At 39.1% G+C, this 12,342-nt stretch overlaps 1 protein-coding gene across 2 annotated transcripts; it reads right to left on the bottom strand.

Annotated features, from left to right (window-relative positions):
- Positions 1–993: 993 nt before the first annotated feature.
- Positions 994–8,378, bottom strand: LOC117393214 (zinc finger protein 501-like). Of its 2 annotated transcripts, XM_055232328.1 has the most exons (5): positions 8,112–8,378; positions 5,764–5,884; positions 5,261–5,370; positions 4,153–4,291; positions 994–3,902 (listed from the first exon to the last, which is right to left on the bottom strand). In XM_055232328.1, exons 1-5 carry the CDS (start codon positions 8,266–8,268, stop codon positions 2,672–2,674), a joined length of 1,758 nt encoding a protein of 585 aa, XP_055088303.1. In that variant the 5' UTR covers positions 8,269–8,378; the 3' UTR covers positions 994–2,671. The 2 variants fall into 2 exon arrangements, with proteins under 2 accessions (XP_055088303.1, XP_033847298.2); XM_033991407.2 differs by lacking the exons at positions 4,153–4,291; positions 5,261–5,370 and having other exon boundaries at positions 2,671–3,902; positions 8,112–8,333.
- Between the last annotated feature and the right edge of the window lie 3,964 nt (positions 8,379–12,342).

The raw sequence follows: 12,342 nt of genomic DNA, 5'->3' as shown, positions 1-12,342 counted from the left end.
CCCAGTAGTGCCAACAAAAAGTATGCGATAAATACTGACCCCCAGAAAATAGTGATGATGAAGCAGATATAGTGATTATCGTGACAGGTCTAGATGTAGATCCTCCTAAGTGAGAGAGAATTCACAACTTGGAACGAGCTTTGGCAGTTTATTTATGCACCTTGAAATGTAGGGACAATGGCGACCCCTGCTGTTTGGTCGGTGCCGTGCCTAAAGAAACACTAATAAAGTTGTCCAAATATTTCCTGATATTCCCTGAAATGTCTGACTGTCCAGACTTCTCAGTTAAAATTGAAGTAGTTTCTGAACACAAATGGCTGGGCTCTGTAGTTTTGACCCCTGATGTCAGTGGATAGAGGGATAAATATCCATGGGTGTCAGAAAAATGAAAAACTGTTGTCATAATGGTTATTAATTTAAAACTAAATGTTTCTTTTGAATGGAGAAAAAGTCCTCAAAATGTTGTCTATAACAGAAAGCTGAAACCCACAAATAAGGAGGATTTGTTGGGTCTTAATTCCAATTTCAAAATGAAGCAAATTGATACTTCTCAAAGACATCGCACAGGGGGGTACTGTATGCTTGTCTATGGCGGAATGTTAAGCAGTTACCATGGTGACACGAAGCGCACGAGCACACAGCCTGATGAGTTTTAACAAAAAATACAACATGGATTTAAACAGCAGTGCTCGTGGTCTTTAGGAGTTAGATTTTCAACAAAAAGGTGAGAGCGACTAACTGAAAAACTGTTGGCTAATGCTAGCTAGCTTATGACTAATGTTATTTGAGAGGAACCGGTTTAAAACTCAGCTCACCTGTTACAGAGCCAGCCAAGTCAGTTCTTTAATGTGAGCTTTGTTTTAACATAATTTGATCATAAAGTTAAATTGTAGTAAGATATTCAGACAGAGTAGTGCCTCCAGTTAGCTTCACTCCCACAGGGAATCGTGATGCAGCTTCAAAGGATCAATTTCACTAAAGATGGACATATTTAAACAAAAAAAGAAAAAACTGGTGGAATGCACAAAAGTTTTAATTTCACCAACAGAATGAGTTTTGGTTTGTGCTCTTGGTCGATAAACTGAATATTGAGGGTCCCACTTATGTTTCACACACCCAGGACCCTGACAGAGCCCTTTCACCTTTCACCTTTAACCTTTCACAGATGCTTGACAATGGAATAAATGAGGAAAACAAAAGTGAATTTAAAAGATGCATTATGTAACTTTTCTGGTGGTGGTGATGCTTTACATTCCCCTCTCCACTGAAATGTTATTGTTTCACTTGAAATTTATCTTGCAGGTTTGCCAGTCCCCAGATCTGACCTGTAACTTGACCTTGTGGCGTCCCCTGCTTGTTTCCATGGAGATATATTTAATGCAACATTCCAGGTAACGCAATAACATCTCCATGGAAACAAGCCGATGGCAAACCGTCCACTAGAAAAGCTGCACTGTGCATAGTGGGGATTAAACGTTTGTCCTGGATCCCTGAAGGATGATGAATAATGTCAGAATAATGAAACTGCAAGAGTCAAAACGAACATTTATAACACATCAAACATTAAAAACAAAACTAAATGTACCCAGTTGTACAACCACTTGGTTTAGGCCACTAATCTTAACAGGGGCAGCCTACACTTAATATAAAGTCAGGGTTTGGTTATAGAGGTATTTTACTTGTATGAGGTTTAAACTGCTGACATATATTTAGATCACCATGTTGCTTTTTATTGTTTTGGAGATGACATTTTATAAGTTTCACTGTGGTTTTTGACGCTGAGGCCCCCTCACTTTCCTCTAATGACTCCTCCTTCAGAGCGCTATCACATTATAATCAGCATCCTACTAACAAAACTACTGCACATAGCACCAGGTTTGTGAAGTTGTAGTGTATTGTTTTGCATCATGTTTTTTATATTTATGGAGAATTGTCGTGCGGGAGCAGGGGTGAGGTGGGCTTATGTGGCGGAGCATTAGACAAATCTGAACAGCTTCAGTCATATTTTTGATGAGGGAAGAACAAGAAAGCTTAAAAAAAAAAGAAAAAGGATTTTGCGTAACATTCCATCTTTAACCAAACTATAACTTTATATTTATATTAAAGATGGAATATTATACAAAACAGACTTTGTAGTTCTTTCTACCATGTTATAACATTGTATAACTGAAACAAATTAAACATGCTGATATGTTGTATTTGGTGAATACATCATTATCAAAAAACTCAAGGTAGCATGGTGATCTACATAGTTATGTTAGCAATTAATGCCCCATAGAATTGTAATGGTTAGGGACAGGGTTAGAGAGTCTGCCCTATGCCTCTGGATCTGACAATCTAGCACCAACCCAGAAGGTTCTTGGGTCCCAGAGGGTCTGACTTGAAACAGTAGCTAGAATTTTGAGTTTGAGTTCTCCACTTGGATACATGAGGTGGACTCATTTTATCTCGCTCAGGTTAATCATTACATTAAAATGGTGCTAAGGCATTTCTCCTTTTCTGTCTTTCTCTGCACTCTCTCCATGGACTGCAGCTTATCTTTTTATACAAGAATCAAGTATAAAATTCAATACATTATAAATATTCAGTCTGTCAAAAAACAAAAGATAAAAACTTGAGGAGAGATTTCCCCAGAATTCTGAGCCAATTAAACTGTTAAGTGTTTAACCCTTCAGTGGTTCTGTTGGGCCTCCTCTGGTGTGTGAGGTTGTGCGTGTTCTTCAGTCTCGTTCTGTTCAGCCTCTTGTCGAGTCGGAGTTCTCATGTGTTCTTCTGTCATGTTGTCTTCAGCCTGGTCTTGTGTGTGAGGTTGTGCGTGTTCTTCAGTCTCGTTCTGTTCATCCTCCTCCTGAGTGTGAGGTTCTGTGTGTTCTTCAGTCACGTTGTCTTCGGCCTCCTCCTGTGTGTGAGTTCTCATGTGTCTCTTGAGTTTAGAGTTTTCATTAAAGCTTTTATTACAACTAGAACAGCTGTAAGGTTTTTCTCCTGTGTGAGTCCGTAAGTGTCTCCTGAGGTTACAGCGTTTCCTAAAGCCTTTACTACAAACTGAACAGCTGTAAGGGTACTCGTCTGCACAGATTTGGCTGTGTTCATCAAGAATACTTTGTTCGGCAAAGGTTTTATTACAGGTTAGACACCTGTAGGGCATCTCTCCTGCGTGACCTTTCAAGTGTCTTTTCCATTCAGATTTCTGTGTAAATCCTCTTTTGCAGAAGGAACAGCTGAAAGGTCTTTCTCCTAGGTGTTTCCTCTTGTGGTCGTCTAAGGTACCTTTCTGGGTAAATGTTCTCTCACAAATGGAACAGCTGTAAGGTCTCTCTCCTGTGTGTCGTCTCATGTGTCGGTTTAGATTAGAGCCTCCAGTGAAGCCTAAATCACAGAAGGGACATCTGAAAGGTTTTTCACCTGTATGTATCCTCATATGTACATCTAACACACTCTTATGGGCAAAGGTTTTGTCACATTCTGAACAGCTGTAAGGTCTCTCTCCTGTGTGAGATCTGATGTGTTTTGTGAGGCTGGAGGAGTGAGTGAAGTCTTTCTGACAGATTGGACAGATGTATGGTTTCTCTCCTGTGTGAACAGTAATGTGCATTTGTAAATGCTGTTTTCTTCCAAAAGTCTTCATACAAAAAGAACACTGGAACTTCTTCCCCTCTGCTCCTTCAGCTGTCCCCGAGCCGTCTCCATTGTTGACAGTGGCACTGGCTGTCATCTGGACTTGGTTGTAGTGGTCTCCATCAGCCTCGCTCTCCATCTGAACAGCTGAACAGCTAAAGTTAGGCCTTGACTCGTCCTCATTGTCAGAAGACTTGTCCGTGTCCCCCTCTGTGTCTGAGCTCATGTCCTCTCCCTGTGTGAGGGACACTTCTCTCTTCACAATGACAGATGCAGGGACAGGCCTGAAAAGTCATTTCAAAACAAAGCCCAATGAGTACAACACACCAAGTTCAGTGATGTAGGCACGACACTGTCCTACAGTGAATCATCCCTGTGTCTCATGTAGAAAACCTGCTGACCCTGTGCGTTAAACTGGAGCACTTTAGATTTCAGTCTCTAAAATGATACTGTGTATAAAATGTCTCCAATTAGAAAAACATATTTGTCTCAATATTAGTTCAGTGAAAGCTGCAGTTAGGATGTGAGACTCACACTGGCAGTGCCTCTTCCTCCTGTTTGACGCTCTGCTCCTCTGGCTCTTCTTCCTCCTCTGGCTCCTCTTTAATCTGTGGACTCTCGGGGATGTCCTGGCTCAGACTGGGACCAGGACTCAGCGGGGGGATCTGGACGTCTGCAGGACACAATGGAAACAGTTGGAAACAATGGGGAATTCTGTACCTTCTAAGAACAACTATTTAAAGGTGAGCCACAGTTAAGCCTCAACAGAGATGAGGTCATCCCAGGAGAGCAAAAAACTGTTCCACTGATGTTAAAATACAGCAGAGGCGCTGGTAGCACGTAGTATACTGTCATATGCTACAGTTAGCATTCTTGGATATTCATACATATTTGAGCTGTTGGACCTCTTTGTGCTTTTCCATGTCTTCGTTTCTGTATTTGGAAGAGCAGAATTCCTAATGTCTGTGTTTACTCTTGTTTAACAGTGGGAGATCAAGCAGCTCAGATGCAGATTCTGGAATATCTTAAAATATTAAAGAGCAATTGACAGTCTGAACAGCTGGAAGGTTCTCCTGTGTGGTCTAATGCACTTACAGGTTGAACAGCTGTTTTTCCTGCATGTTCTTGTCCTCAGATGTAGTTTAAAGGGGCCATATTATGCCATGATCCATGTCATAATGATGTTTCCTCATCACAAACAGACCTGGAGTTGTGTTTTGTTTCATTCACATGTTTAACCCACCAACCCTGCAAGTTTAGGCTGAGTTCTTCTCTCAAACAGAAAACACTCTGTTCCATCTTGTGATGTCATGTGGTAATACAGGAAGTGCTCCATTGTGTTTTTAAATGACACACGCCTTCACTAGAATCATTTGAATAATTTCCTGGAATTGCCACTCCCTACTGAACTAAAGGTAACTGGTAACTGTTACCTTGAAAACTACCACTTCATGACATGACAAGATGGAACAGAGCATTTTGTGCTTTGGACATGTAGACAGACTAATAATTTAAAAAAAAAACTCAACTCGAGGTATGTTTTTGAGGATACAACAACATGATAACAACTAAAAGCTCACAAAGAATCAATTTAGTGTAATATAGGACCTTTAAGAAGACTCTTGGGTGAATGTTTACTTACAGGTGAAGGGTATTTCTCCGGACTGAACTCGTATCTGCATGGGCAAATGCTGCTGAAGGAGTGAAGACTCTCCTCTGTTGTCATAGAAACCACTAGACACTCGGACAGGCCTGAAAAATAATGTCAATAAACCGATTCATTAGCTCCTTTTGGATTGTCTAATTTTAGTAATTGAGTCAATATTATCTGCAGGACTCCATATCTTATGTCCTAAACCTTATGATCTATATATAGGTCACAATTATTATTATATCGACTTATCCTTCAATATATGAAAGCAAGAAATATACATGTATTGCGTGTATATTTTCTTTGCAGTAGTGGGGAAATTTTTGGCATTTTTTGTAATAAGGTCAGATTTGAGGTGTAACTAACATTTAGTTTTTACCTTAGAATAAAATTATGTATGCCCTGTAGAGCATTGTAAATGCAGAGTTGTGTACAACTGTATGACTAGAACTAACCTGACTTTACAATGTTAGAGGAAAGTATTTGACCCTTACACTGGCAGTGGCTCTGGATCCGGTTTGAAGCTCTGCTCTTCTGGCTCCTCTTTAATCTGTGGAGTGTCGTGGAAGTCGAGGTTCAGACTGGGCCCAGGACTCAGGGAAGGCATCTGGACACCTGCAGAGACAACGGAGGAAATACAGTAAAGCAGGACAATATTTAATCACATTTTTTAAAAGTATGGTATGCTGACACACTTTTCCACACACACACCTCCTGCTGGTCAGCCTCAGCAACAGGCCTGTCATAACACATTTTGAAGCATGATATATTGCTACAGTAATGTACTGCGAAAACAATAATGTAGTAATAAACATTTTTAAATAGACTGTTACAGTTCAGGTCTTTTAATGAACCAATAATCCACAAAAGTGACTTATTCAACCCTCTACAGCTCAAAATGTATCGTATTACAACAAAACTACCCCAAAACTCTCCACTACTGCAAAGAAATTGTTCACACGGTAACTATTGAGCCCCAAAACATATAGTTCCAGATTTCATATATATCGACCTATACAATAGGTCGATATAGTATTTATTGTGACAGGCCTACTCAGCAAGAGCGACAGGTGGACTGAACCAATTGCAATGAAGCCTGAAGCAGATGGCTTTAGTTACCTAAAAAATAACCTAATAAACATTGCCTCTTGAAGTCAATGTAAAGATACAAATTTTACATGAATCATGATAAACTCGAGATCGGCTCCAAGAAAATTGTGATAGTCATTTTTTCAGGGAAGTGGAAATGCAGAGGAAATACAGAGAAAGTGTCGATAAACCAGAAGCAGTTTTGTGTTTACGCTAGCTTTAGCTTTAGCCTTAGCCACGTCTCACAGCACCACAGACTTGGAATTACTAAACATATTTCTGTGAATCACTGAGATTGGCCTTATGAGTACAAGTATAACTCAGGTACGATTTAGATCTTATTTATTAAGAAAACATTTGTAAAGTTTGGGTAATGTCAGTGTCTCATGTGGCAGAGCTCTGCCCCTGGATCTGGAGCTGTGCCCGGATAATGGAAACACAACACGGCTGGAGGGAGCCGCATCAGACAAGCCCGCTCCAAGGCGGCCCCAAGCAAACTGTGCCCAAGGGAAAAGGAACTATTGAGCAGGGGTCTCAATCTCACGGCCCATGGGCCAGAGGCAGACCCCCTCCACCTCCTATCCAGCCCGTGGTGTACCATTGTTTATATAATGTAATACCTAATACAATTTGTTGCAGGCAGTAATTATTTTTAAACTTTTTTTTCCATTTTTTAATTACAAATGGCAGCTCATTTCTTATAAGAATATATTTAACTCACTTTCTAAAAATAAAAAGTCAAACGTGTCACTCTACTACTTGATTGTTTTTTAACAAACACCAGCACATGGCACTATTGGTATTGTTTCTTGCCAACATACATGCTTCACTAACATGTCTCTTCTAAAAGTCAAACAGAAAATGGATGCAGAGCACAGCCCATTTTAGGACAGATGGACATTGGCATATTTCATCTCATGAACAGTGATTACCAACCCGGGAGTCAGGACCTAGATTTGGGCCCCATTTAGATTCTCATGGGGTTCTCAGTGATTCTTAAAAAACAGGTCCAAACTAGACTGCATGTTAATTGTTGCCTTTTAAAAAAATTTTGAGATTTCTACAGAATGTCTACAATATCTCCTGGTGCAAAGAATAAGAACTCTTAACAAGGCTCAAGCCATAACTGCAGCTTCAAACTTTAGCAATTCCAGGGCTGCAATATATTCAAAAGACTCTTGTGAAGGTGAATCAAGTTTAAAAACACAGTGGATCGCCTCCTGTATTGCCACTTGATGACGTCATAAGGTGGAACAAAATGCTGTCAGCTTGAGAGAAGAACTCAGGATAACTATGCAGGATTGATGTGTGTTAAACATGTGTGAATAAAACAAAACACAACTCCGGGTAAATTATAACATAGATAAATAGATAAAGTAGATTAATATAGGCCCCTTTAACCATATTCCTGCTCTTAATCCCCCTGACGCACAGTATCTAGCTCTAACCTTGAGTGGTTTTGGTACCTTCACCTATTTCCCATAAAAAGTGAGCGGAGCAGGCCTCTCCTTTGGCCCGGGGTCTACCTGCACAGCCCACCGCTCTGTTAGGCTTTTCCCCATCGGTCCACTCAGCTAAAGAGACGGAATCGCCTTATAATGTTACGTTATCTCTTGTAATAATCCATCTAATCACTGTCATGTCAAAACGCGATGCTAACAGTCCTGTCTGACCGTCATAGACACTGGAGCTGTAGGCCTGACGCTCGCTGTTAGCATCCACACCGACACACCGACACCACGCAGGCACTCACCCGCTTTGTGCAGCTCGGGTCTCGGGCACAGGAGAACCGAGTCCAGGAGCCGTTGCTTCCTCTGGTTCTGGTTCTCTCTGGGCCGGCACAGCTCCTCTTCGTACTCCGCAGTGAGCCGCTGGTTCATGAGAGCTCGCAGTACTGTGTCTCTGGACATTTTAACAGGTTTTTGACGCGTTAGCTCCGAGCGCACCTAGCCCTGACCTGTTGCTGCTCGTCCCATTGACTTCCGGTGTTCCTGCCTGCGGTACGTGTGCGCATGCGCCTAGACAGCGTGTCAGAAGAAACTCATTAAACTGAAATTGATTGATTTATCTAATAGGAAAGGAACTGTGTACATCTCGCCTCTTACAAAAAAAATAAATAAAATAAAATAATAAAACAATAATAATAGTAACAATAATAATAATATAATAATAATAATAATAATAATAATAATAATAATAATAATAATAATAATAATAATAATAATAATAATTATTATTATTATTATTATTATTATTATTATTATTATTATTTGCAAGCAGTGATAAAGGCCCTCGCCACCCCTTGCCTCCATTGCCCCTCCCCCCAAAATCAGCGATTGAGTAATACTACTCCATTCATTCCAATGAGAGCATTTCTGACATTTTCATGTGTAGCAAATTTCAATAGTCTATGACAAAGTCATTTTTTTCATCCCAGTTAACAAAAAAACATGTATTTCAATGAGAAATGTCAGACATTGACACTTTTAAATGGAGGTATGTTCTCATTGGATTTTTTGTTCAGTATGGGAATGTCCATGCCAAATTTCAAATGTTTTTGACAGCGTAAAATTTTTTGGATCCCATTCACAATTTCAAAGGGGCGCTGTAGAGCAATGGATTGTCTAGGCTATGTAAATTGTATATCATTAGGTTCAGATCAACAGTGTTACCAAAATGTATATTAATGCTGGTTTACAGGGCACAGCATGTTTGAGTAAAGTGCAAGTAAATACTAAACGCCATTTTTGTTTACATGTTGGCCACACCGACATTTTATGACTTAGCAAAATCTAAAAGAATAGCCTATAATCCCACATGGGTATAAGTCATTTTGCACGTTTCTTGAATGAACATCCATGGCGTAAAAAATTCAAATGTGAGATATAAAATTTTGAAAAAATTGGGTTAGGGCCACAATGGCCGACTTCCTGTAGGGTTTAGGGTGGGGTCATAATATTATTTTTTACTTGTCTTGACATGTTCTATGTTTGTATCAAATTTCATTTGTATATGGTAAAAAAGGTCTCTCATTGTCGTAATGTATTTTTATTTTTGAGGTGGCACTATTAAGTCATTTTGAAAGAATAATTTTTGTGAACACCAAAATAATTAATTTTTTGCCAAACTTGAATTTTGGGCCCAATAAAATTGACTTTTCATTAACATTCAGGGGGTCAAAATGGCCTCAAAGCTTTGAGTATAATAATAATAATAATGGAATTTTTTTCCCCCACCCATTATTTTTCTCCTAAACAATAAAAGCTACAGTCATGTGACCTTCTCACGTTGTGCTCCATCACAAATAAGGCCCCTGTGAATTTTTTCACAGGTCCACGACAACTCGATTGTCTTCTATGAATTTTTGAAAATGAAAGTTGAAGAGGGCACTAGAGAGCCATTTTGTGGCCATTGGCCCAATGAAAATGAAAGTTTGAGGGGGCGCTACTGAGTTGTCTTTCTTTATTTTTTCTCGGGGTCTTCGGTGACAATTAGAGCTTGTGGAGTTGAATTTAATTTTTGATACCACTTACTGCCATGTCGGAGCATGTTTAGTACTTGATTTTTGCCATTTTTTGGGCTGTGGACGCAGTTTTAATGAGTCCCTCGCCAAGACGTTGTCCCAGGCTCGGGCCTAATAATGGACTTTTTTTTTTTCCACCAATTATTTTTCTCCTAAACCATAAGAGATAGAAACATGTTACTTTCTCACATTGTGCCCCATCACAAATAAGGCCCCTGTGAATTTTTTCATAAGTCCACGACAAATAGAATGTCTTCTACAAATTTTTGAAAATGAAATTTCAAGAGGGCGCTAGAGAGCCATTTTGTGAAATAGTACCACGATTTACACATCATTGTGTTCAGCTCACAAATGTACATAAACGCTGTATTAGCGTTTTTCCAACAAAAAATGTGTGAAAGAAAAATATTTTATTGAAATATTCCAAAAATTGCGATTTTATTGAAAGTTTACCATGACCACACCCAAAGTCATATTCAAAATGTAATTGATAATCTTTAATCACACATGGGTTTAGTGGGATTTGGCCAAATTTGAAGTGGTTGTAATGAAAACTGTGCGAGGAGATGTCCTGAATGCGAGGGTGTGCACTTTTGTCATTCCCGGGTTTGACCCAGTATGGCCGACTTCCTGTACATTTTAGGGCGGGACCATAATATAATTTTTGTCATGTCCTGACATGTTCTATTTTTTTATGTGAGTTTCAGATTTTTGTGTTGACTTTTTTCCGAGTCGGGCTTCCATTGGCCTCATGAAAATCAGAGACTGAGAGGGCGCTAACGAGTCGTCTTTCGTTGTTTTTTTCTCGGGGTCTTCAGTGACTATTAGAGCTGGTCGAGTTCTAATTTTTGACACCACTCACTGGCATGTCGGGGCGTGTATATTACTTGTTTTTTGCCATTTTCCAGGTGTCAGACGCAGTTTTAATGAGTCCCTCGCCGAGACGATGTCCCAAGATCAGGCCTAACAAGCTAACATGTCATGTTAACCAGATACATTCCATGGTTGCTAATAGTTGCATATATAAGCCCTTACATTCCGATTTTCTGCCATTTTCTCTCTGCACTCGGAGAGAGAAGCTAAGCTAAGCTAACTAGCTAATAGCATCAAGCTAATCAGCTAATTCTTAGTTTGTGTTTCAACGTATCTTTAACCACGTCAGCACTCAGCATGTTTCAGGTCAGATGACTTTACTTTTTACTATACTTAACCTACATTTAGACATTTAATTTAAGTACAAAATATTAAATATATTCTGTTTAACGCTAGGAGTTATTAGCTAACTGTGACAGTCAAATGTTGCTCCCTTGATGTTTGTGCAAATTGGGTAGAGTTGGCCACAATTGTACTAATAAGATTAAGAGTAACCCAAGAAATTTGTCACGTAGCAAAGAGTACTTATATGAAGTATTTGGGGAAACTACTACTGATGAGTGGTGCAAGAAACACAAATGTTCAGATTATTTCATATTGTCAACATAAAGCTTTTGTCACTTGTTGACTGTTACTTCAAACTAAATATTACTTAAGTAGGAGTAAAGATACAGTTGTTCAAAAAGTAAAATGTACCTGAGTACTACACATCTGTGCTTATAGACTTCCTCACAGTGGGAAAAGTCATAGGTGCAGGGCTGGAGAGGCTTCTATTTATTCAACATAAGTGACGTCATAATAATTGTGATAGGCCTGCTCTAGACTCAGTGTGGGTTATGAGTCACGTGTCTCTATTTTTAACCAATTTGATACCTGTTCATGATAAAGAAGGGAATATATTGTCATTTGTTTAGCTAAAATTAACAAAACCTTGCATATAATGAGCATATGACAAAAATACACCAGCAGAAGTCCCTGAGATTATATAGTGATCCACACATGAATAGAGAATTGACAATGTTTAGCGCTCTTTTCACAATGTAAAACCATAAGAACAAACCTAAAATTAAATCAAAACAAGCTAACCGCTGTCATGGTAACCAGATACATTCCATGGTTGCTAATAGTTGCATATATAAGCCCTTAAATTCTGATTTTCTGCCATTTTCTCTCTGCACTTGGAGAGAGAAGCTAAGCTAAGATAACTAGCTAATAGCATCAAGCTAATCGGCTAATTCTTCATTTGTTTTTCAGCAGAACTTGAACTCAACTGGGCTCAAATTCAACCACTTCAGGTCTCAGCTTGTCCCAGGTCAGATGACTTCACTTTTTTTTATACTTTACCTACATTTAGGCATTAAATTTATATACTAAATATTAAATATATTCTGTTTAACTCTAGTAGTTATTAGCTAACTGCGAGAGTCAAATGTTGCTCCCTTGATGTTTGTGCAAATTGGGTAGAGTTGGCCACAAATTGTACTAATAAGATTAAGAGTAACCCAAGAAATTTGTCAAGTAGCAAAGAGTATTTATATGAAGTATTTGGGGAAACTACTACTGATGAGTGGTGCAAGAAACACAAATG

This window comes from Periophthalmus magnuspinnatus, chromosome 24, assembly GCF_009829125.3.
Source record: "Periophthalmus magnuspinnatus isolate fPerMag1 chromosome 24, fPerMag1.2.pri, whole genome shotgun sequence".
In the NCBI taxonomy this organism is placed as follows: domain Eukaryota; kingdom Metazoa; phylum Chordata; class Actinopteri; order Gobiiformes; family Gobiidae; genus Periophthalmus; species Periophthalmus magnuspinnatus.
This window is presented reverse-complemented; position numbering and strand designations above follow the sequence as displayed.

Excerpts from the sequence above, each read along its gene's own strand:
- LOC117393214 (XM_055232328.1), bottom strand. The coding sequence starts at position 8,268 with ATGTCCAGAGACACAGTACTGCGAGCTCTCATGAACCAGCGGCTCACT. Across the intron at positions 4,292-5,260 it reads CGGAGAAATACCCTTCACCT|ACGTCCAGATCCCCCCGCTG; the intron begins GTAAGTAAACAT and ends TGTGTCCTGCAG. Across the intron at positions 3,903-4,152 it reads GAGGAAGAGGCACTGCCAGT|GCCTGTCCCTGCATCTGTCA; the intron begins GTGAGTCTCACA and ends ATGACTTTTCAG.